The following is a 23658-nucleotide window of genomic DNA, read 5'->3' on the forward strand; positions in this document are numbered from 1 at the left end:
GTCGCATCTATTTGGTGTAGAGATGTTTGGTTCATATCTATTCCAACTTCCCAGAATTCTGAATTCTACTTTTCTAAGGCAACCCCTTTTTCACCTTTGCACATTGCTGTACATCTTTGTTAATAGATACAGCAAACAAATGTTATTCATGAATTTATCTCGGGCATATAACAAAAACCCTCAGGCCCCCTGATAGTCTGCTTCATGTTCAGTGCCATTTGGAAATCAGAGAATCATTGATCAGCTGCCTCCTGCACACTCCCCACTGGGGATCGAGCCCACAACCCAGGCATGTGCCCTTGACCGGAATCAAACCCGGGATCCTTCAGTCCACAGGCCGATGCTCTATCCACTGAGCCAAACCAGCTAGGGCCAAATTACTCCTTTCTTAAAATTAAATCTTTATTGTTGTAAGTATTACATGTGTCCTCATTTTCCCCCATTGATCCCTTCTAGCCCGCCCCCACCTCCTCCCCACCCCAGGCCTTTACCAACCATGGGTTATGCATATATGCATACAAGTCCTCCACCTTCCCTCTGAGATTCCACAGTCTGTTCCATGCTTCTATGTCTCTGGATGTATTTTGTTCATTAGATTCCACATATAAGTGAGATATGTGATACTTGTCTTTCTCTGACTGGCTTATTTCACATAGCATGATACTCTCCAGGTCCCTCCATACTGTCTCAAAGGGTCAGAGATCCTTCTTTTTTACTGCTGCCTAGTATTCCATGGTGTAAATGTACCACAGCTTTTTTACCCACTCATCTACTGATGGGCACGTGGGCTGTTTCCAGATCTTAGCTATTGTAAATTGCGCTGCTATGAACATAGGGGTGCATACATTCTTTCTGATTAGTGTTTTGGGTCTTTTAGGATATATTTCTAGAAGTGGCATCATTGGGTCAAATAGCAATTCCATGTTTAATTTTTTGAGGAAACTCCATACTGTCTTCCATAATGGCTGCACCAGTCTGCATTCCCACCAGCAGTTCACTAGGGTGAACTGCTTTTCCCCACATTCTCAAGGCACTTGTCACTTGTTGATGGCAGCCATTCTGACAGATGTGAGGTGATACCTCACTGTAGTTTTAATTTGCATCTCTCTGATGATCAGTGACTTGCAAATTACTCTTGTGATGAGGGAGAATGTAAACCACTGAAGTCATCTTTACTAAATTCTGCTAAATTCTGATGTTGGGGTGTGATGTAGGGGGAGGAATCCAGATCAGTAAAGTAAGAGTATTAGGGATATCATAGCAGGAAAGATGAAACCAAAAACGGAATGAGGTGGCAGAAGCAAAGACAATTTCATCTACGTTACTATGTTTCAGCTCTGCTGCTGATCCCTCAATTTCTTAAGCCTAAACTTCTCTTTAGAAGATACAACCTGAAAAGTGCTATATAAATATCTACAATAAATGGCATAGTTCATAAAATATAAATATATTACACAATCAAATGAATAGTCATTGTGGTAGTAATGACTTTGAAAAGAAAAATTATAATTCAGCCAGTAACACTTGAACTTGACTTTTCTAATGATCAACTCTTTAAATCAGCATAACAGTATTGTTTTGTTTCTATTGTTGAAAGACTTTGTAGTTGGAACATTCCCTTTTAGTGATTCTTTCCCTAAGTTATTGTTTTAATTTCACATATATTGTTCTCCCAGTGAAAAAAAACAACACCCACTAATAGAATTAAAATAGATGATTTTTCCTCACCCTCTTGCTTTCTCCACAAGGAAGCACAGCTTTAAGAGAATAACTCCAAGGGACTGGCCTGCAACAGGAGCTCCAGGGCTGTGATCACCACCCCACCACCACCCCTCCCCTCCCCCACACCCTGGGGCTGCGCATGCACCAGCTCCACTGCAGCTCCGCAGTGCCTCTGGCTGGCCGAGCCATCAGTCACAGGCAGGTACACTGGGTAAAGTGGTTTAACTTCCAGTTTTCACCACTGACGCTCCCGCAGCGTGCTTTCTACTCTTCATAGAGTATGTTGGTTAATGGCTTCTAATTGGAAAATGTTCTCTGACTATTTTATTCCAGCTGGCAGTGTATTGCACACAGTAGGAGCTCAACACGTATGTACAGATGGATTGAATCAGACAGCTGCCTAGATGCAGGCCAGTTCTCTGCCATCTGGCCACTGCAAATGGAAGGTAAAGGGTTCGGACAACTTTGTGGAGAAGTTGCTGAGTCAAAGAGCAACTTGGCGTTGGTGTAGAGGACCTAAGAGTGAGAGCCGTTTCTGGGCCTTCACCAACCACTCACATCAACTTCCCCCAGGGCTGCAGCACACAGGCACCTGCTGGCTATGACTGAGGAGAGGGCGGCCCGGTGGAAGGTGTATCACCATATGATTCCTGGGAGTCCAATTATTTTGTAAGATTGGTTTTGAGTCTGGAAATTCAAGAGAAAATTCTGCCATGGGAAATGGTTCCTAAAGTTAAAGGGTGGCAATGTTGAGGTAATAAATTAGTTGTATCCCAGGCTGATGAGACCAGAGGAAATTTTGTAATAAGTGAAAAGATAATGAAATACAATTAGCAATCATGAATTACAGCTACTGAATTTATGGCTCTTTAATGTCAGTAGTAATTTGTCCCATTAATTTTTAACTTTGTAAGACACTGCATTTATTATATATAAGAAAATGGCTATAATTTAAATCGTACCCATAGAAAAGGTTTACTTCTATAGTATTTGAGGTATCTAGTATAATATAAGGAATCTGGTAAGACTCAAATGAAAAATAAATGTGAGTTGTTCATTACCACTAAACCTGCATTACAAGAACTGTTAAAGGAAATTCATTAAGAGGGAAAGAAAAGGTTAAAACTATAGATAAGTACTTCTTGCAATTTTAATTGTTTCACGCTAGATTTATAAGTGGTTGGTCTACCAGCTTTACTATATGTTTGCCATTACTAGTGAGATTTTTTCTTTCATATAATTTCTTAATTTTTTAAAAATACGTTTTTATTTACTTCAGAGAGAGGAAGGGAGAGGGAGAGAGAGATAGAAACATTGCTGATGAGAGAGAATAATTGATCGGCTGCCTCCTGCACGCCCCCCACTGGGGATCAAGCCTACAACCTGGGCATGTGCCCTGACCGGGAATTAAACTACGATCTGGTTCATGGGTCGATGCTCAACCACTGAGCCACACTGGCCAGGCACGTTTCTTAATTTTTGAACTTCTGCAAATTTTTTAAAGAGACTTTAATGCCCAACAGGCTTTTGTGCATGGAGAGAAACACTCATTGCTATTTGTACGTTAGTGCTCTATTTAATAAACAGATTTAAATAAATACAACTTAGAAAAACTAAATTTCCTTAAACATGTAAATGTTTATAACAAATTTTTATTAAATAAAACCCCTGAAACAATTTAAAGTGAATTAAAAACTTACAAATATGTTATTTAGAACTCTCAAATGCGATACACAGCAGATAAACATACATAAATGCCATATCATTAACTATTATTACTTATTTTACACTTAAATTTATCTTAAAAATAAACAACATGAATCTAGTTCATATCTTAATTATTTCTATACATCTTTATTTTTATTTCTTCTAGGTTATAGTAATACTTATTTTGATGCCTTCTCAGGAAATAATAATCTACTCAAAAGGAATAATCTAGAAAAGGAATACTTTTGCAAACCAGCAAGAGTGGATATGATTATCAACCAGTTGATTCCTGGGGCACAGGATCTGTCTGTCTCTCCCAAATGGTTAAAACCCCAGTTTCCTTTCATAGTTAAGCCATGTTTGTTACATCAGTAAGACCTTCTTATTTTTTTATTTCTTTTCTTTTCTTTTTTTCTTTCCTTTTAAGTCAACATCTTCCATTTGGACTTTAGGGTTTCATTACACAATACTCTGTGAGATAACATTTTAATGTGTGAGAAAAGCAAGAAGCAAAAGGCTATTGTCTGCTATTTCCATGTAAGAAGTCAGAGGGGTGGAGAATACAGTGTATTTGCTAGTATTTTTCAAAAAGAATCAATGGAAGGACATAAGCTAAAAACTATGAAAATGGGTTACCTAGAGAAAGGGAGGTAACAGGGAGGCTAAAGAGGAGAAATGCAAGCAATATTTCTCATTTTATTGTTTTGATTTTGCACCATGTAATGTTATACATCATTAAAAGAAAAGTTGACCTTCAGTACCAAAAAAAGAATTAATTTAGGTAAAAAATTAATTTCTTACTGAAAATACCTGGTAGGAAATATACATCTTCAAGGCAAAAAGAATTGCATAATTTTCTTGAACTGAGGTAGTTTTATTGTTAGTGGCCTTGTGGCATTATTATTCTGAAATAAAAATATTCCATTGAAGGATTAAAACAAAATTACATTGAAGGATAAAGCTAAATGAGGAATTATATTAATGTTTATAAGTATCAAGATTCATTGAAAGTGGGTCAGCCAGACCAGGGGTGCCTTTCGGTGGGATGCACTAGGAAGAACACAACACCCCCAATGCAGCCCTTTTGTCACCAAGAGGAAAAAAGGGGGGGGAAAGAATTTGAATATTGTGCAGGTCTAAGTACAACTTGCAGGAAATACAAGAAACAGAACAAATGAAATGACGCCGGAAGAAACCATGAGAATGTGGGACATTTTACATGACACATTATCTGTTTTATTCCATAAATGACATAGGGAAAAATAAGAACGAATGATTGTAGACGCATAACAGCCAAGCCAATGTGTGGACCCTGTATGGATTTCGACTTAGAGCCATAAGTAAAAAGGCACTTTTGAGAATTAGGGACACCTGAATATGGACTGAATATGGAATTTATATATCGGAATACAATCAAGCACTAGATTATATTCAGGAATTATTGCCAATTTCATTAGGTAGACAATGGCACTGTGGTACGTAATCTAAAAATCTAATTTCCTGTTAGAGATTCACACTGAAGTATTTACTGGTAAAATAATACAACTCCTGGGATTTGTTTTCTAATGCTCCAGCAAAAAAGGGTAAGGGGGAAATAATGAACAAGAATGGCAAAATGTTGATTATTGTGAAGCTATGTGATGGCATTCTCTCCACTTTTGTGTTATGCTTTGTGTTAAAGATTTTTTAATGTTATGGATGCTTTTTCTTCTTATAACTAGTAAGCCCATCTGGAAATGTCATTTCCTATGAAAGGAGAATAAAGTCTGTGAAGTTAGTTTCCTTCTTACAATGGTTGATCCTTTCATCTTGGAACACAGTTAAACTTGATATCTACTGTTATGAGAACATTTCCTATTTTTCCTATAACTATTTGACTTACAGTTTCCTGTAGTAAATCTTCTCTGTTTTCATAAACAGAAACAAATATATATAACTATAAATAGGCACATACAGACAGCCCTTGTTGTGCCGGACTGTGTAGTGTGAGACCATAAAAATGACTGCATGCTGAAACCATGCAAAGCAATATTAATAACCAATATTGTGGCCTTTAAAATGTTTTTTCAAAAACATTAAACACTCTATTACTGGCAGTTATTACTGTGTAAAAGAGAAAATTAAAAAGGAAAGCTAAATTTACTATATGTAATTTAAAATACTAAAAACATTGCAAATTAGTGTCTTATCTCTTTGTTTAAAAAAAAACTTTTCAATTTTCTCTGAGGGTGAAGAAGAAATGAATTAATCTATAGCCAACTTAGGGTAAGCCTTCTACCTAGCAATCCAAGGCATCTGGGGATTTACATTTGGCAAAGTCACATCTAGTTTCCATTTTTCCTAACTTATGACATGAAGTGGGCATCTTTCCTATGTCTTGGTGAACTGTCATACTCCTTTCTAAGTCAGGATCAGCTTCCATTTTATCCTCTGTGCTTTCAACATCATGAAATACTTCTGAGAATTGCTTTTAAATAAAACTTTGTTTGAAGTAACTTTGGTGTCTGTTGGAATTCCATGTATTTTTTTTTTAATTCTCTATAGGCTTTTATCTAGACATTGGACACAATCTAATTGCATTTTATAAGATTGCTTCCAAAATACTGACAATGAGGTTTACCCCTCGAGATCAGTAGTGTTTAACAGTTTTGGTGTCTTATAAGCAACTAGAGGCCCGGTGCACAAAAATTTGTGCATTCAGGGGGGGTGGTCCCTCAGCCCGGCCTGCGCCCATTCACAGTCCAGGACCCCTTGGGGGATGTCCACCTGTTGACTTAGGCCCACTCCCCGGGGGATCAGGCCTACGCTTGCAGTCAGAAATCCTTCTGGCAGCCAGGGAGCCCTCAGGGGATGTCCAACTAAAGGCTTAGGCCCCCAAGGGATGGGGTCTAAACCGTTAGTTGGACATTCTTAGTGCTGCCACGGAGGTGGGAGAGGCTCCAGCCACCACCTCTGCGCTGGCCAGCCATGAGCCAGCTTCTGGCTGAGTGGCACTCCCCTCATATGGAAGTGCACTGACCACCAGGGGGCAGCTCCTGCGTTGAGCATCTGCCTCCTGGTGGCCAGTGTGCATCATAGCAACCGGTCATTCTGCCATTCAGTCAATATGCATATTAACCTTTTATTATTATTATATAGGATGTCCCTATTTCCCCCCTTTTGCCCCCTCTACCCAGCTCTTGCCCCCCACTTCTCTCTGGCCATCACTATACTGTTGTCTGTGTCCATGGGTTGTGCATATATTTTCTTTGGCTAATCCCTTCTTTAAATTCACTTCTTTAAATTTTTATTTTCATATAAGTGCTTATAACTGCACTATTATATATTTTCTATATATCATTTAGAATTAAGATATTTTTTAATTGAACCCTTGTAAATTTTAGCACAATTTAATAAATTATGCTAGAAGCAATTAGGAGATTTTTCATGTAATGCAGATATATTTCAATTAATATTTTATTAATTTTTAATTTTTTAATACTTTAATTTGAAATAATCTCATACATGTAAAAAAAAACTATAAAATACTACAGCATATTGTATGTTCCCTTCACCCAATTTCTTAGGTGTTAATAATTTAAACATAACCATTATACAACTAACAAAATTTGGAATATATTTTTCTTATAATCTCTTTAATGTTACTTAATCCATTTACTTTGTTTTTGTTAATCTTCACCCAAGGATATTTTTCCATTGAATTTTAGAGAGAGTGAAGGGAAAGGGAGAGACACATTGATTGGTTGCCTCCTGCACATGCTTTGATAGGGACTGGGGATCAAGCCAGCAACTGAGGTACATGCCCTTGACTGGAATCGAACCTGGGACCCTTCAGTCCACAGGCTAATGCTCTATCCACTGAGCAAAACAGGCTGAGCTTAATTCATTTACTTTTAATCTATATGTGTCTTTATATTTAAAGTGGGTTTTGTTTTTGATTCACCCTCATAATCTGTCTTTTAATTGGTGCATTTATGCCACTGACTTTCAGAGTGCTTACTGATAGTTACTGCCATATCTGGCGGCTTCTGGGGCTTCTGGGGCGGGCCTGCCCTGGATGGCGGTGCGCTGGAGGCTCGTGCTGTCTCACCCTGCCTGCAGTATGCAAATTAGCCGCCATCTTTGTTGGCAGTTAATTTGCATATCACACTGATTAGCCAATGGGAGGTGTAGCGAAGGTATGGTCAATTACCATGTTTGTCTATTAGGATGGTTCTCAAGCTTTTTTTCAAGTGACATTATACCCAAAGCAGAGCTATTCTAGTGGGTAAGGGCTGAGGATGGGGGATCAACCCCTCAGCCCCTGAGGTTGCCCCGAACATCTCCAGGAACTTGGTTTTCAGTTGTCTGCACTCGCAGTAGATCAGAGGTCTGTGTTTGATAAAGTCAAGTCATTAAGACACCACACACACACCATGATGCAGATCAATAAGAATCAGATATATTGGTTCTTTCCAGTATATCGGTGCTTCAGAATCACCTCAGGCTTGGCAGAAATATTTCACCCCTCTATTTCTGTCCCTCTGTTGCTGACCAGTGATTAGGATCAATGATTGGTGTTTCTCTCTACGCAGTCTTCCAAATGATGCTTCAGATTCTTCCTGGCTCTTGTCACCCACCTTGACTGTGGCTTCCATTTCACTTATCAATGCTCAATTTCCCCAGCCACTCCCCAACCCTGCCTGTGCTTACTGAGACATCAGCCTGGGGTCTGGAGGTCTCACATGTGGTCCCGCACACATCTAATTTGTGTCAGTATTTCTCTCCCCACATGCCTTCTGCTATTTTAGCTTCTTTTAGATGCACAGTCTTTGTTCTAAAAGCGTCCATGTCCTGAATTACTTCCCTGCCCTCTTTACAGGATCAAAAACAGCTGTTGGAGCTGGTTGTTCCTTCCATTAATAATTGGCCTGGCTTTTAACTTAGACCTCATTGGCCATGTCTTTATGAGCATAATTCCTGAGCAGATGGCAGGGAGAATGAAGGGGGATGGAATACAGAAAGAAGTACACTAGGAAGGAAAGAAAATATCCTCCTTTAAAGCATCTCACCCCACTATTTTCATCATCATAAAAATGCAAGAGAGGAGGGGAAAGAGAAGGGGCAAAGGGGAAATTAAATATAAAGGTTTTATCAGAAAGAGGGAGAATAAATGCCTGTCTCAATGCTTCGTGGAAATTTGGGGATGGGGGAGGTGTTACTATGAGTGTGGCTGTGTGTATATGTGTCTCAGTGTGTGTGTGTGTGTGTTGCCCCATCACTTTTGGGAGTGCCCCCAATTGCAAAATCAATCTGCTCTCACACCACTTATAAAATCAAAATTGTATTTGAAAATTTCCATCAAAACTTTAAAAATTTATTTTAGAATGCTTGATTACTAATCCTTACCAGCTGATCATCCAATCCAAAAAGTTGTTCCAAGCAAGTTTCAGATAATCTCCGAATCTTGGGTTTCATTGATGGATCAATGCACATATCCCTTTAATAACAAAACACAGTCAAAAATTAATTTCATTTTATAGTAGTTAGTTCCATAATTCAATCATTGGCTATTGGGGTGGAGTGTACTGGACAAGGAGGAAGAGACAGGTCCCTGGGGAGAAGCAGAGCAGAACCACCAGGAGGGCTTTTTCAAACTACCTCCCCACTCAAGATTTTGTGGCGTCCCCAGGAAGGCATGCCTCCCTTTCCGAGTGTCCAACCTGAAATAAACTGCCCTAGAGCACATAGTGCTGATGAAAACACTATTTCTCAAGGTGAGAACCAGTGGGAAAATTGTTCCTTTCCAAGTCCTTACGGACTTAAAAGCATGTGGAGGGATTCTTTAACCATCTTGAGATTGGAAGCATTCATTAGCAAGACCTTTTTTGATACTCTACAATGAGCATTTATTTTACCTTCAAAATACTACCACAAATCAAAGCAAGACTCACCAGAGAAGACTTTCGAGGCCATTTTTCATTATAACGATGATCATTTCCTCTAAAAACCTCAGCGGATCCTGAGGACATGTAACAAGCAGACCACACAACAGGACCTGAGGAAAGGAAATGGAATCAGGGTTTCTGGATCTGCATGTTCTCAGAGCAACAGATAGACCCCTCACACTACTACAAAGTCAAATAATATGACGGTTGTCGTATGCATGCTTTGTAGATACCCCTCCATATGTATTCAGTGTTAATACTGTGCAAGGTCAAACCAAAATGCAGTTTCCCTTTACTCTCTTTTAAAATCTATCATAAATGACACAATAGAGTCCCTGCACAGTGTTTGGAATAGGCGAGGAGTGCTACGTTGTTGTGATTCTTCAGATCAGTGGTTTCCCACCCACTTGAAGTATGAGGAAGTCCTTTTTAAAGGAAAAGACGCCTCAGAGCCAACCACAAAAGTGATTGAGAAAATCCACCATCAATATTTACTGTGGGGTCCGGTCAAGATGGTGGCGTAGGTAAATGTGATACTCAGGAACTCCCACAACTACATCAAAACTACAATTAAACTACAAACAACCATCATTCAGAACAGCCTGAAATCTAACTGAACAGAAAACCTATAACTAAGGAGATAAAGAAGACACAACCTGGCCCCAAAGAAGCAGCTTTGGTGAGATAATACAAAATCATTTCGTATTTCTCCATTTGAGACAGAGAAAAAGGTTTACAGCACACAGCCCACGGGAATCACCTGTAATCCTCCTGAGACATTCTCTTTGCCTTTCCCTCTACTGTCTCCAGCGGGGTGGGATGGGGGGCTTTCTTTGGCCCTTCTTCCACCTATCGCCTATTCTTGCTGGCTTTTTTCCTACTCCTCTCTCTCTCTTGTGAACAAAATAATTCCACTTCTTGAGTCATGCACAGTTCTTCTCACCTCCATTGGACATGTGTCAGCAGATCCTTAGGCTCCCAAAAGTCCTCACAGTATTCCTCCAAAAAGAAAAGGATCGTGTATCCTGACTGAACCCTGCACAACACTTCCCACTTTGCAGTAGCTCCACGAACCCCTCTTAGTGTGCAGCCTGCAGGCTAAAATCCAGCCCTTAAGATTATGACAAAACAGTAAGACTTAGATGTCTTTCCCTCTCCAACTCCACTTTCTCACCTAACCCCACCACTGCTCACAGTGAGCCCTTGGCCATCCACATACTGACTTCTCCCCCGAACCTGGAGAATAGACTTGCACAGGAGATCAGGGGTTCTCACCACAGCTGCAAGCCACATTGAATAGTCTTCTACTACCAAAGGGATGAAGTCTTCTATTACATGGAGGCCAGACTTCACACAGCTCCCTGGATAGCTCTGATGAAAGGTCATCTGCTATCTTGCACTGTGTGCCTGGGTCCCCCTCCTATTGAGTTTCTGTACTTCCTGCTCTGCGCTCCCTCCTCCCTCCTCCATCCTCCATCTTCCATCCTCCCTCCTCCATCCTCCATCCTCCATCCTCCATCTTCCATCCTCCCTCCTCCCTCCTCCATCCTCCATCCTCCATCCTTCATCCTCCATCCTCCATCCTCCATCCTCCATCCTATTCTGGCACCTAGAGGACATCAGAATCACCTGGAGAGTGATGTGGTCTCTAAGATCAGGGCCTAGGAACCTTTATTTTTATTAGATTCAGGGTGATTCCAACCTAAATGTATCCTATCCTCTGAAAACTAGTCCTTCAGGGAATTCGCCTTTAACATGAATTTTTAAGGAGGTTGGAATCTGATTAATGTATATGAGACATTGCTTATTTTTTCACATCTCCATGCTCATAGATCAGAAAACTACATTTCCTGAAAAGCTAACTTGCAGAAGTCAATTCAGGTTGAAAGGATAAGTCTCTGGAATGCTAAAGGCATATGGAGCCAGCATAGTTCGAACGTTCACTTTTGCATAAGAAATCTCACGCTTCATAGTTTCCCACTAGGCAAAATAAAGTAGCCTAAGGTCTTATATATTTTTGTGTGAACTGTGCTTAGCTACATGCCAAGAAGAAATATAGTTAGTAAATTAATAGCTTTTTTTCTGCTTACTGAAAATAAAAATCACAAAACCATTAGTTTGGTCTTCATAAGCAGAGGTGAAACATGCAAAAATTCCCACAAGATGAATGTTTGACTCTCAGAAATATTAATCAAGGCTTTATTGCTCATTTTCTTAGTAAAAACTTACATAATCAAGGACCAAAAAAAAAAAAAGACCATGGCTTAATTATCCAGATTGGCTTTATCAAGCTTGTAAATTCACAAAACAATTGTGTAATCCTCAACTTTCTTTTGGCTCTGCCTCCCTAATCTCAGTCCCTAATATTTTTCAAATATTCTGAAAGCTGTCTGGGTACTGATGACAAATGTGGGTTAATCCAGGACAGTTACGTCTACTTTCCACTACTACCCATCTTTCAAGGAGCAAGATGATGCCATGGGTAGAGTCCACTGGGTTTAAATCCTGGGTCTGCAATTTTCTAATGTGTAACCTCTGACAAGTTACTTCTCTGTCCCTCTGTTTCCTTAACTATATATGGGATAATGAAGGTACACATTCCATATAACTATAATGAGAATTGCATAAATATATGTAAAGTACGTTGAAGAGTGTCTAGCACAAACTAAGTCCTTCATAGATAATAATGATAGCAAGCCATCATCATTACTTTTAACCATTCCACTGCTAATTACCACTACCATTAGAGGAAAAGACTTGGACAAAGAGAAAATAAATTGAAAAACATTCCCTTGTATCATTCAAGGGTCAGTGTGATGACAGAGAGAGACTGACTTTATATCAAAACTAATGGAAAAGATTAGAACAAATGCATTTGCGGGGAAATGGTCGGGAGAGAAAACTTGATAGAACAATAGTTTAGATATAAATAACAAAATAATAACTGTCTATTAGAACTAGGGGTAGATACACAACACTTAAGAGAGCAAGTCTTATCTTTGAAGCTACTCAGATACACATAGTGAAATCTGCTAAAGGCCTAAATACAGAAAATAATTGCTCTATGAGAGTAGCGATAAAAGTAATGACCACATGCTTGTGGGGTCCTTAGCGGTTGGAGAATCTTCCAGCTGGCAAGGAGAGGACAGGGGGCTTGATGGTAGGGTCTTTCTCTCGGCAAGAGCAAAGCCTTGGGCTCAGACCAGTTTGACTGGAGTAAAAGATTAATATAAGACAGGAGCAGGCAGAGCCACACTGTGAGAAAGCCAGAACCTGGGACTGGTCCTCCTTTAGACCCAACAGGTCACTCATGGTCAAACCCCAGCAAGACCATTCACATGGCCAAAGGTCACAGGTGGCTTGCCTCAGAGAGTCACAGTTCAGTTTGTTTCCGAGATCCAACTAGGATGGCCTTGACTGTTAGAGGTTGTATTCTTGCTTCTGGACTTCATAGATGAGGCAAAGAAGGGCCCGGTGACTCACAGAGCCAGGGATTTTGAAACTACAAACCCAGGGCTCCTCCCTTACCCATACCTTGCACTCACACAACGTTGTGTGCATGTGTATCTTCCTCCAGAAGTTGAAGGGTTTTTTTGTAAGCTATTTATCTGGAAATATTTTATTTATATGCAAACCCAGAAACACATTCTTTTTTTCCCCCCATTAACATTAAACTTGTATTGTTGAAAGTATTACATATGTCCCCATTCCCCACCCCCCCCCATGACCCCTTCTAGGCCTACCCCACCCCCACCCCAGGAAATTCTTTTAAACAGGTGGTGGAATAATCAACATGCAGTTTGCACCTTGTTTTTTCTTTTATTAGGTGAGGATGCATTCAGAAATGCAATGCCAGAATCACACAGTTACAGAAACCCCTTTTCTTAGGAACAGGTTTATTCAAAGTCCCTTCAACCTCCCTACCCTCCCCAACACCCAAAACAAGTCCAAGCTGACATTTCACAACCGCTCGAAATCCCCATGTGTGGAAGAGCTGGAGTCGGCATGCTGTTTTTCTAGGGCAAAGCTTAATTTGTTTCTATGGAAGTAAGTTAAAAATTTGAAAATAAAGGGGTTGCTGTGTCTTGTCAACATTTAGATAGAGGGTACCAGATTTTTATTTTAGAAGCTCTGTAACTGAAAGAATACTGAAGACTATTGAAAGCGGCCAACTGACCTCAGCCATCCAACTTGAGGGGGCAGGTGAGGGCATGTGGTCTCTGTGGGGTGAGGTGAGCAAGACGACAGATTCTGATAGCAGCTAGATTGCTACCGATTGCTATCAGTTACCAGCTGTCTAATCCCCAGATAAGTGAATTGTTTCTGGAGAAATAATAAATCATATGCCCCGCAGGTTTGCCTCTAGAACTGCATCTGTGACTTGATTGGCTGGGTTGAGAGAATTCAGTAAATACCGCCCTCAGGGGAAGCCACTACCTTCAAGCCCCCAAGGTCCAGCAAAATTAGCTACTATAAATAGTTCTTTCTTTCCTAGATTGGCTATTGGTCCTTTGCTCGTGTATTCAGTAATTCCTGATTCTTGCATATCTGTCAAATATTTGCAGCAACTATTCCTTGTAGGGGGCGGGGGGGGGGGGGGGGGGGGGGGCGGGGCGGTGACGGAGAAGAACTAAAAAGACCTGCCCTAACCGGTTTGGCTCAGTGGATAGAGCATCGGCCTGTGCCCTGGGTTCGATTCCCAGTCAAGGGCACATACTTCGGTTGCAGGCTCCATCCTCAGCCCCAGTGCGGGAGGCAACCTCAGTTGATGTGTCTCTTTCACATGGATGTTTCTCTCTCTCTCTCTCTCTCTCTCTCTCTCTCTCTCTCTCTCTCTCTCCCCCTCCCTTCTACTCTCTCTAAAAAAATCAATGGAAAAATATCCTCGGATGAGGATTAACAAAAAATAAAATAAATTAAATTTTACAAAAAGACACATAATAGAGTCTATGTGATTTAGAAATAAATAAAATTTTAAAACAAAGATTGGAAAAGTAATCATGAAAGAAACATAAAGCATAAAAACTGCATAAAATCATAAAAATAAAAAATGTATTTATTTATTTCTAAAAATAGAAAACTGTGTAAAATCATGATTTGTAATTTAAATATGCCCTCTGCTGGACAGATCTAGTTTTGCAAACTCTTTTATTCTTTCCTAGATGTTAAACCAAAATCTGAGCTAACAATTTGATGAGCTCTTTTTTACTCTCAGATACAATTGCATGAATGGCTGCTTAATCATTTTGTAGGCACCACACCACAATGTCTCGCCCATCTTGAGTCCCTATGGGGCAGGCCTTGTTTGTAAACAGTGTGCTGATTTCTGCACAATAAAAAAAAAAAAAAAGAGGAGGACAGATTTCTAAATACTTTGGATGACCTACTGTCTGAAATTCTACCAACAAGGCTTCATTGTTTGAGCTGTTATATTAATTATATCTTCCAAAATTCAATGTCTTTTGAAAGGAATATCTCCAAGGAAGGTGATTCCAATTAGTGGAGGGGTGAGTATCTCAGAGCTCTCAGAGAGAGATGATGAACACAATGAGTGGGGAATCAGAAGGAAACACAGTTTTCCCACAGTTCTATCGGGTTCAGGCGCTGAGTGTCTACAGGCAGACATGTCAAAAAAACGAAAAACAAACAAAACAAAAAACCACCTGGATTTCTAAAATATATTTCTCCTAAACCTTAAAATAATATATAGAAAGTATTTTATTGCTTAAATTCCAAGTATTTAACCATTTAGTTCATTTATTTCAAATCTAAAATTAAAGTTTACAAAAATATCAACTCCAAGATCTAAAAAAAAAAAAGGCCATCCTCTATCTCTATGTTTATATCTTTTGTATAAACAATACATCCATGTTGTAGGAAAGCCATACCAGATACGGACGGTCTATGAGGGAAAAGGCTAGCTTCCTACAACACTGAGAACATGACCCATCAGGAAGAGATTATTTCTTGACAGAGCCTGGATGCTGATCACAGTGGTTTGAAATTCGCTTTTTAAATCAGAAAAAAAAAAATCTTTGAAAACCGCAAGTCACAGGCTGGTGTGGCTCAGTGGTTGAGCATCGACCTGTGAACCAGGAAGTCACGGCATGCAGGAGGCAGCCAATCAATGATTCTCTCTCATCTTCGATGTTTTCTCTCTCTCTCCCTCTCCCTTCCTCTCTGAAATCAATAAAAATGACACTCATGGGAATCCCAAAATACAATACAGATAAAAGCAGAGTTGCTCTTGGATATTGTAAGATGGGCATAGATGGGAGTAAATGGAAGCAGCAGAATTTTCTTGCTCCCAGTGCTTCTCCTCTACCTTACATCCCTGGACTTCTGCTAAAAAATAAAAAATAAAAGAAAGAAAGAAGCCACCTCTACCGGTATGCACTGTATGCCGTGAGCCACACACAGGCGCAGCTGGAAGCTGAACCAGAGTGAGAGGGTTTTAGGAAGGTGCCAGCTGTGACGGAGGCCGGCCCAGGCCCATCAAGGAAACAGGATGTCCAGCGACCTCAGCCATATAAACAGAGGCAAAAGGGCTTTCGCCCCTGGGAGACCAGAGCAGGCCTGCGACCCAGCCAGACAGCTGGCTGCCTACGATGAGAAACAGCAGTTCCCAGCATTTCCCATGCTTTTATACTTCCGGGACGGTCTTTGTTTATGCCTAAAACTGATTTTCCTGAGGACACATTTTGTGCTTTTCTTCTCCCATTTTTTCCTTTCACAGTTGCTTTCTCTCACTCTAGAAAATAAAGGCCTGTCTCTCATCCAGCTGGAATCTTACTACAAGAAAACCAAGGCAGAAAGATTAAGAAACGTGTTCAGAACACACAACTAGTAATTGGCACGCCACGAATCCAACCTGGGCAATCTCATAGCAGAAATGATCCCTTTGTCTTGCTTCAGGTGCTTTAGGTTTCAAGTACTAAACCTCAACTCCACATATATTGGCTCCTACAACTGCAAATTCAAAAGATCAAGCTTGGGTTTGAGGCAGAACAGTAAGAAGCTAGGGAAATTCCTTGACATGTGGAATAAGGGAAACTGACAAAAATCACTAAATGAGGCCAAACAATTTGAGCAATTTACAGACAGCTAATGAATCACAAATTTTTATTTTCCCTAACCAAGGACAGTAAGGAGCAAATGCTTTACACCTTCCAACAGTCCTGGGACAGAAGGGCCTGGGTCCTGGTCCCTCTTAGATGATGTTCTTTGAAAATAAACTAACCAGATAAAAACTCTGACCCCTCTCTATTCACATTTTGATGAATCAACATATTGAAGGACACACCTGGAAAGCTAATGAATTTTCTGTTAAGCCTCCCCTAAGACAGCGGTTCTCAACCTGTGGGTCGCGACCCCTTCAGTGGTCAAATGACCCTTTCACAGGGGTTCCCTAAGACCATCCTGCATATCAGATATTTACATTACGATTCATAACAGTAGCAACATTACAGTTATGAAGTAGCAACGAAAATAATTTTATGGTTGGGTCACAACATGAGGAACTGTATTTAAAGGGCCAGAAGGGTGAGAACCACTGCCCTAAGACCTTGCCTAGAATTCCCACTGTTCAAAGAAAGATTTTTAAAAGCCTCAAGAAAAAGGACTCACGGCGTGCTCTCGCTAGAGCATGCTCATGCCTTAGATCTCTACTTTCTTTCTCCTAAACTCTAGTAGTCCCCATGAGACTTGCAATCAGGGGAGCGTTGGGCAGCAGGCAGCTCATTCTGGATTTACCCCCTGATCCTATCGCCAAAGCCCCCTTTTTCTCTGACTTCCCAGGGAGCTAACAGCAGCCTCACCTTGGCTCACTTCTTTCCTATGATATTTCTAGGGGCCAAAGTAGCCCCCCACCCCCACCCCCCGGGCTCTCCTGTTACTTCTACCTTAAGCCTGTCCTTTGTGTCACTGTCCCCAGCTTTAGTAAACGTACTCTCAAAATCACCTGGACTTGTTGGTGAAATCTTTCCTACATGAAGTCAAGAACCCACACACTACAGACCAGCCCAAGGCAGATCCACTTCGGGCCCAGACCCCATGTGGTAGCAGGTTTAACCCAGTGGCTTACTGATGTCATTAGAAATCTGATTTCTTTCCATTTCCCCATGCTGCCTTCCTCAAAATCCACTTCACCCTAAAACCATCTCTCCTTGTGGACACAGGATCATTGCTAATGGCTCCCAGGGCTACATGTTTCCCCCATGAATATCCAGAGATGGTAAATCTCTATCCCAACATTACAACAAGCAACCTGACCTAAATTGGCTTAGATCACATCTTGCCCTTTCCCATGATCCTCACCACCACCAGCCATGGTCACAAACATTGTGGCCTAGAAAACTCAATGCACTAGTTGTGTAAGTTAATCAGACTCCAACCTAAGATACAAATAGTCAGTTTCCCTGAAGCACATGAGCTATGAGGGGAAAGGGTAGGTTATAACATAAAAATGGAAGGAATATTAGGAAGAGAGAAGGGAGAAGTAGATGTTGTGCAGGTGACTTGTTAATGTCCAGTATATATCTGCTCCTGGGGAACATAGAAAAGAAAGAAGAAACGAGAGATCATTATAGATAGAAGGGCTCAGATACACTTACTGAGTGATACTGTTGTGGTCCACATGTTCATTGCAGCATTGTTTACAATAGCCAAGATCTGGAAACAGCCCAAATGCCCATCGGTAGATGAGTGGACAAAAAAGCTGTGGTGCCCTGGCCGGTGGGCTCAGTGGATAGAGCGTAGGCCCAAACACGAAGTGTCACAGATTCAAGGGCATGTACCTGGGTTGCAGGTTCCAATGAAGGCCTCCAGTTGGAGCATGTTCAGGAGGCAGCCAATCTATGTGTCTCTCTCACATCAATGTTTCTCTCTCTCTCTCTCTCTCTCCCCGCCTTCCTTTCTCCCTTCCATTCTTTCTAAAAATCAATGGGGAAAAAATATCCTCAGGTGAGGATTAACAAACAAATATACATAAAAAGTTTAGAGGGAAAAAAAAGCTGTGGTACATTTACACAATGGAATACTGCTCAGTTGTAAAAGAAAAGGAAATCCTTTTGTGACAGCGTGGATGGACCTGGAGAGTATTATGCTAAGTGAAATAAGTCAGACAGAGAAAGACAAATACCATGTGATCTCACTTATATGTGGAATCTAATGAGCAAAATAAACTGACCAACAAAATAGAAACAGAGGCATGGATACATGGAACAGATTGACAGCTGTCAGCGGGGAGGGCCACTGGGGGACTGGATGAAAGAAGATGAAGGGATTAAGCAAAAAAAACAAAAACCCACAAAAACATATTTACATAGCACATGGATACAGACAACAGTGTGTTGATAGCCAGAGGGAAACAGGGGTGAGGGGGGTAGGGGTAGGTGGAGATGGGAAAAGTGGGGGGAAATGGGGACAAAAAGAAATTGCTTGGGATGATGATGGACACATGATACAGTGTGCAGATGATGGGGTTTGTTTAGTTGTACACTTGAAACCTGTACCCAAATAAATTCAATTTTAAAAGCAAGAAAACCAGTACAGTGATGACATAGCCAAGTCAACCTTAGCCCGTTTTGAGACTCTGTGCCAGAATTAAAATGATGATACTGTGTGGTTGCACTCTGTGAAGATTTACAGCATACAAATTTGAGCTAATATGATGTAAAATACCAAGTCTCACTTTGTGATACAAATCCCACAAATAAGTATATCTCTTAAGAATGACATGAAAACAAGTAGGGTCCATGTTCCCTCCTTTTGAATCTAGGTGAAAATAATGTTATATGGACATCTGAGCTGTAGTCATAAATGGTGATAGAACTTCTACATAGTTCTCTCTGGGGATGCTTGGTCTTAAAACCGAGCCACCACACTGTGAGGAAGTTCAAGTAGCCCATGGAGAGGCCCATATGAAGGAACCACGCCTACTTGTTCACAGACCTAGCTGAACTCCCAGCCAACACCCAGCACTAACTTGCCAAGCATGTGAGTGAACCATTTTAAAAATGGATCTTTGCCCTAGCTGGTGTGGCTCAGTTAGTTAGGTGTCAATCGAAAGGTTGCTGGTTTGATGCTGGCTAGGACACATGGCTGGGTTACAGGCCTGGTCTCTGGTAGGGGGCATGCAGGAGGCAGCTGATGGATGTTACTCTCTCACTTGATGTTTCTCTCTTCTCCCTTTCTCTCTCTCAAAATCAATAAAACGATTCTTTTTTTAATGGATCTTTAACCCCCTGTTGATCCAGCCCAGATGGTACCACATGGGGCAGAGACATCTCTTCCTGAAAGACCTTGCCAGAAGTTCAGATTGTTGGGCAAACTAAATGATTCCTGTTGTTTTAAGTCACGAAATGCTGCAGTTGAATTACATAGCCATGGATAATTGATATAGCAAGCAAACACAGAAAATGACTATACAGACAAATCAAGCTTATAATTCTGTAGCTACATACATTATAAAAAAAACACCCAGACATGGCTATCTTTTAACTTTTTATTATGGAAAACACCAAACATATATAAACAATGAACCCCTATACACCATCACCCAGTTTTGACAATTATCACCATTCTGATTCTTACATTATTTATATATCCATCCATTTTCCTACCTGTTCTCAATTACATTTTTTAGGTAAAATTTACATGAATTCAAAAGCACAGATCTTAACTGTATAATTTTATTATTCTTTTAAATATATTTTATTGATTTTTTACAGAGAGGAAGGGAGAGGGATAGAGAGTTAGAAACATCAATGAGAGAGAAACATCGATCAGTGATCAGCTGCCTCCTGCACACCTCCTACTGGGGATGTGCCCGCAACCAAGGTACATGCCCTTGACCGGAATTGAACCTGGGACCTTTCAGTCCGCAGGCTGACGCTCAATCCACTGGGCCAAACCAGTCAGGGCTTAGCTGTATAATTTTGACAATGGATACATCCACACCTCACAGTCATTTTCCAAATCCCCAGAAAGTTCCCTCGTTTCCCTTTCCAGCTGTCTTCTGCATCAGTCAAGGTCCAGTCAGGAGACAGAAATTAAACCAGTGATTTAAATAAAGAACATTTATTCAATTCTAACAATTAAATTATAATAAATATTTTAATTCAACTTTACATTGACAACAATTTTAAAAGAACAAGAGTTAACATGTTAAAGAAAACAGGAAATGACAGACCAAATGGGTGAAGAGATGCAGAATTTTCATTGGAATGTATAAGAAGAATCAAAGGAACATTCTAGAACTGGAACACATTCTATCTGAAATGAAGAAGTCATGTGATGTATTTAACAGTAGACTGGACACAACATAAAACAGATTCAGTAAGCTCGAAGACAATGAGTGAAAAAAACGTCCAAACTTGCGCACAGAGGGGCAAAAGGATGGGGGAAAACAGAGCAGAGTACAAAAGGGGAATGTAGGACAAAGAACAAAAATCGAACATATTTTTTTTTGGAGTCCCAGAAGAAGAAAGAATTGGATAAATAGTTGAAAATGACCAAGAGTTTTCTAAAACTGATAAAAAATATTCATCAACAGATTCAGTAAGTCCAGTGAATCAAACAGATTTTTTTTAATCAGTCTCTATTCAAGAGGTTTGCAAGGGAATTATATGTTAAGTAGACACCATGTTTTATTTAGGACAGATAGATGAATGAAGTTTAGAAGAGGTTCAACATACAGGGAAATCTGAGATAAACGATTAGGTATTCCAAAGCTTACAGAAGATGGGTTTTAGAAAGAGTGTGAGGCCTGACAAATTGGGTCCAATGGGCAAGTGTCCAGGGATATGAGGCACAATGGGACTCATCCCGGTAGCCTCCCAGGGGAAGCAGGTAACCAGGTTAGGATAGGTATGTGGGGCCCCAGAAGACTGCTCTTTTGCACTAGCTGGTAATGTGGTAGCAGAGCTGAGTGAAGGACTCCTCAAGAGAACAACATCTTAAACAATAAGGAGCGCTTCTGAGGGCCTCCTTTCTCCACGGGCAGAGCAATACAGTAGGCTGGTGAGGACGGGCTCACACTGAGGAAGGGCCAGGGATGCCTCTTGCAGCTTTGTAATGTTACAGCAAGTGGAGAGCAGGCGAAGAGCAGCTCCCACTTCCCTGATGCTCCCTGTCCCTCAACTCAAATCCACTTCTGCTACCTGCTCCATGGCCAACCTGGACTATCATCACTCAGAATGGCTTTATCCTGAATCTTAAATACAAATATTCCACTTTCTGACTCCTACCTCCTACTTTTCCAGCTCCCTCACTCACTTACTCCCTCCAGCCCTCTTCACTCACCCCTCGGGAGCCTGTACTTTCTACCAACATATCAGTATATGTTTTATTCTCATTTCCTAGCCCTTAGAGTCTGTGGCCCATCACTTCAGGCTCTCTCAAAAACCCAGCGCCCTCACCGTCGCCCTTCCATTCTATATGCCTGGCAAACTCCTATCCTGGAGGAAGTCAACTTGTATTTATGGACCTACGTGTGGTTTACCGAGTGCTACTTGAGAAAATCACACAATTGGGAAGATGAGTACATGCTCTCTACATATTTTCAAACATAATTATATAAAGGTAAAACATATGAAATGCATCACAAAATTTAAAACAATACAGATATATATAGAGTGAAAAATGAGAATTCTCCTCTAAAACCATCCCCCAAAACATTTGCTGTAAATAGTTTGGCATATGTTCTATGCATGTATTATTCTTACATATAGATACATATATACATTTAAACACACCTATACATTTATACATACATATACACATGTACGTATACATACACAGCTATACATACATGCATATGTGAAATCTGATAAGTAGCTAGATTTTAGTAGACACTTTGATGGGCAACTTGTATTTTCTTTTTTAAAATTTAATATGTCTTGGGGAGCTTTTTTTCTCAAAAGGTACAGATATACTTAATCCTACATAATATCCTGTTCCTGTATTCACATTTAGGTTATTTACTATTTTCACTATTAAAAATGTTATGATGAATATCTTATACAAACTTCTAATCCTATATGCAGGTATAGCTCTATAGTGGATCCCTAGAAGTGGAAATGATTGGTCAACGTCAGATGTGTTTAACATTTTATTAAATTACCATCCATAAAGGAGGGGAACTGTACCAAATTGCCCTCCCAACTGGATAGGAGAGTCACTACCCCAGCTGGGCTCTCCATACTGCTCACCTTCTCTTTCCTTCCCTAGACTTCTCTCTGCCTCATGTCCCCATACCTCACCTCTGTTCCCTTTATCCCTACCCAAACATACACATTCTTGGCAAACATCTCACCAAATATTTGTAAAAAAAAAAAAAAAAAAAAAAAAAAAAAAAGCCAGCAGAGAACTTTCTTGACGTCCTACGAAACTGCCCACTCCTATCCTGTCCTTCTCCCCTCCTGTTATGATGGTGAGGAGTGGGGGCAGTCCTTCCTCCGGTTTAAGAAAATACTAGGTGTGGGATCCTTCCCTTCACAAAAAGCTGGCTACTTTCCCTCCTAAGGTCTCTTCTTCCCCTTTCTCCTTAGCTAACCCCAATGTATCTTCTGCCTTCATCGCTCCATTGGAACCTCAGGCTGGCCTTGGGCCGTACCCACTAGACCCCTTCAGGTCCTTATCTTAGTGGACACTATTGCCCACTCTCTTCATAAAGCCACACTCTCCTGGTTTCCTTCCTTTGTCCCTAATGTACTTCTTTCTCACTCCTGATCTTGTCTTCAGGCTCTTCTCCAAACCTTCAAAGCTGGAGTTTGGAGTTTCTGTCCTGGGGCCCTGCGCTCCTTCTCCCTGGGAGATGTCAGCCACGCCCCTCTTTCAACCACCACCACCCCTCCGTCTTCTCTCGGATCTCTATCGTCTGCCCCGACCTGACCAAAGCTGACTTCCACCTCTTCCATTCCCTTCCTCCTCTCCACTCCCTCACCCCGCCAAACCCTAGCCCTCCTCGGGGAAACCCCTTCCCATTCCTCCCCCTCTAACTCCGCCGCCAAGATGCTCCAGTACCTCGCAGACCTGAGGAATATAGTTCTCCTTGAAGTAATTTCTCAGCCAGGGGCTGGCATTGCGTAGGGAGGCCATGGCAAGAGGCTCCACTGAAACTGCGCTCCCGGCCTCCTCTCCTCGCTGGGGCGGCAGGCAGGTGCAGAGCGGGAGTCAGGGCCGAGCGCGTCCCGACGTTGCCGTGGCAACCGCGGGCCGGTGGGCGGGGCGCTGGGGGCGAGATGGGCGGGGCGCACCAAAGCCGCCCCCACCCCCCGGGGGGGGGCAGCCGGGAGGGGGG

The 23658-nt window shown here is 41.1% G+C and overlaps 1 protein-coding gene across 1 annotated transcript in view; it reads right to left on the minus strand.

Annotated features, from left to right (window-relative positions):
* Nucleotides 1-23509, minus strand: part of FBXL13 (F-box and leucine rich repeat protein 13) — a 161208-nt gene extending 137699 nt beyond the window's left edge. The window contains exons 1-3 of the mRNA XM_070424581.1: nt 23382-23509; nt 9363-9466; nt 8818-8908 (exon numbers count right to left, since the gene is read on the minus strand). Of these exons, the coding sequence (XP_070280682.1) occupies nt 8818-8908; nt 9363-9466; nt 23382-23456 (270 nt within the window). The 5' untranslated portion in view covers nt 23457-23509. The remainder of the gene's footprint in view (nt 1-8817; nt 8909-9362; nt 9467-23381) is intronic.
* Between the last annotated feature and the right edge of the window lie 149 nt (nt 23510-23658).

The sequence above is a fragment of the Myotis yumanensis genome, unplaced genomic scaffold (genome assembly GCF_028538775.1).
Source record: "Myotis yumanensis isolate MYYU_CA2020_CCGP unplaced genomic scaffold, mMyoYum1.0.hap1 SCAF_9, whole genome shotgun sequence".
Classification (NCBI taxonomy): domain Eukaryota; kingdom Metazoa; phylum Chordata; class Mammalia; order Chiroptera; family Vespertilionidae; genus Myotis; species Myotis yumanensis.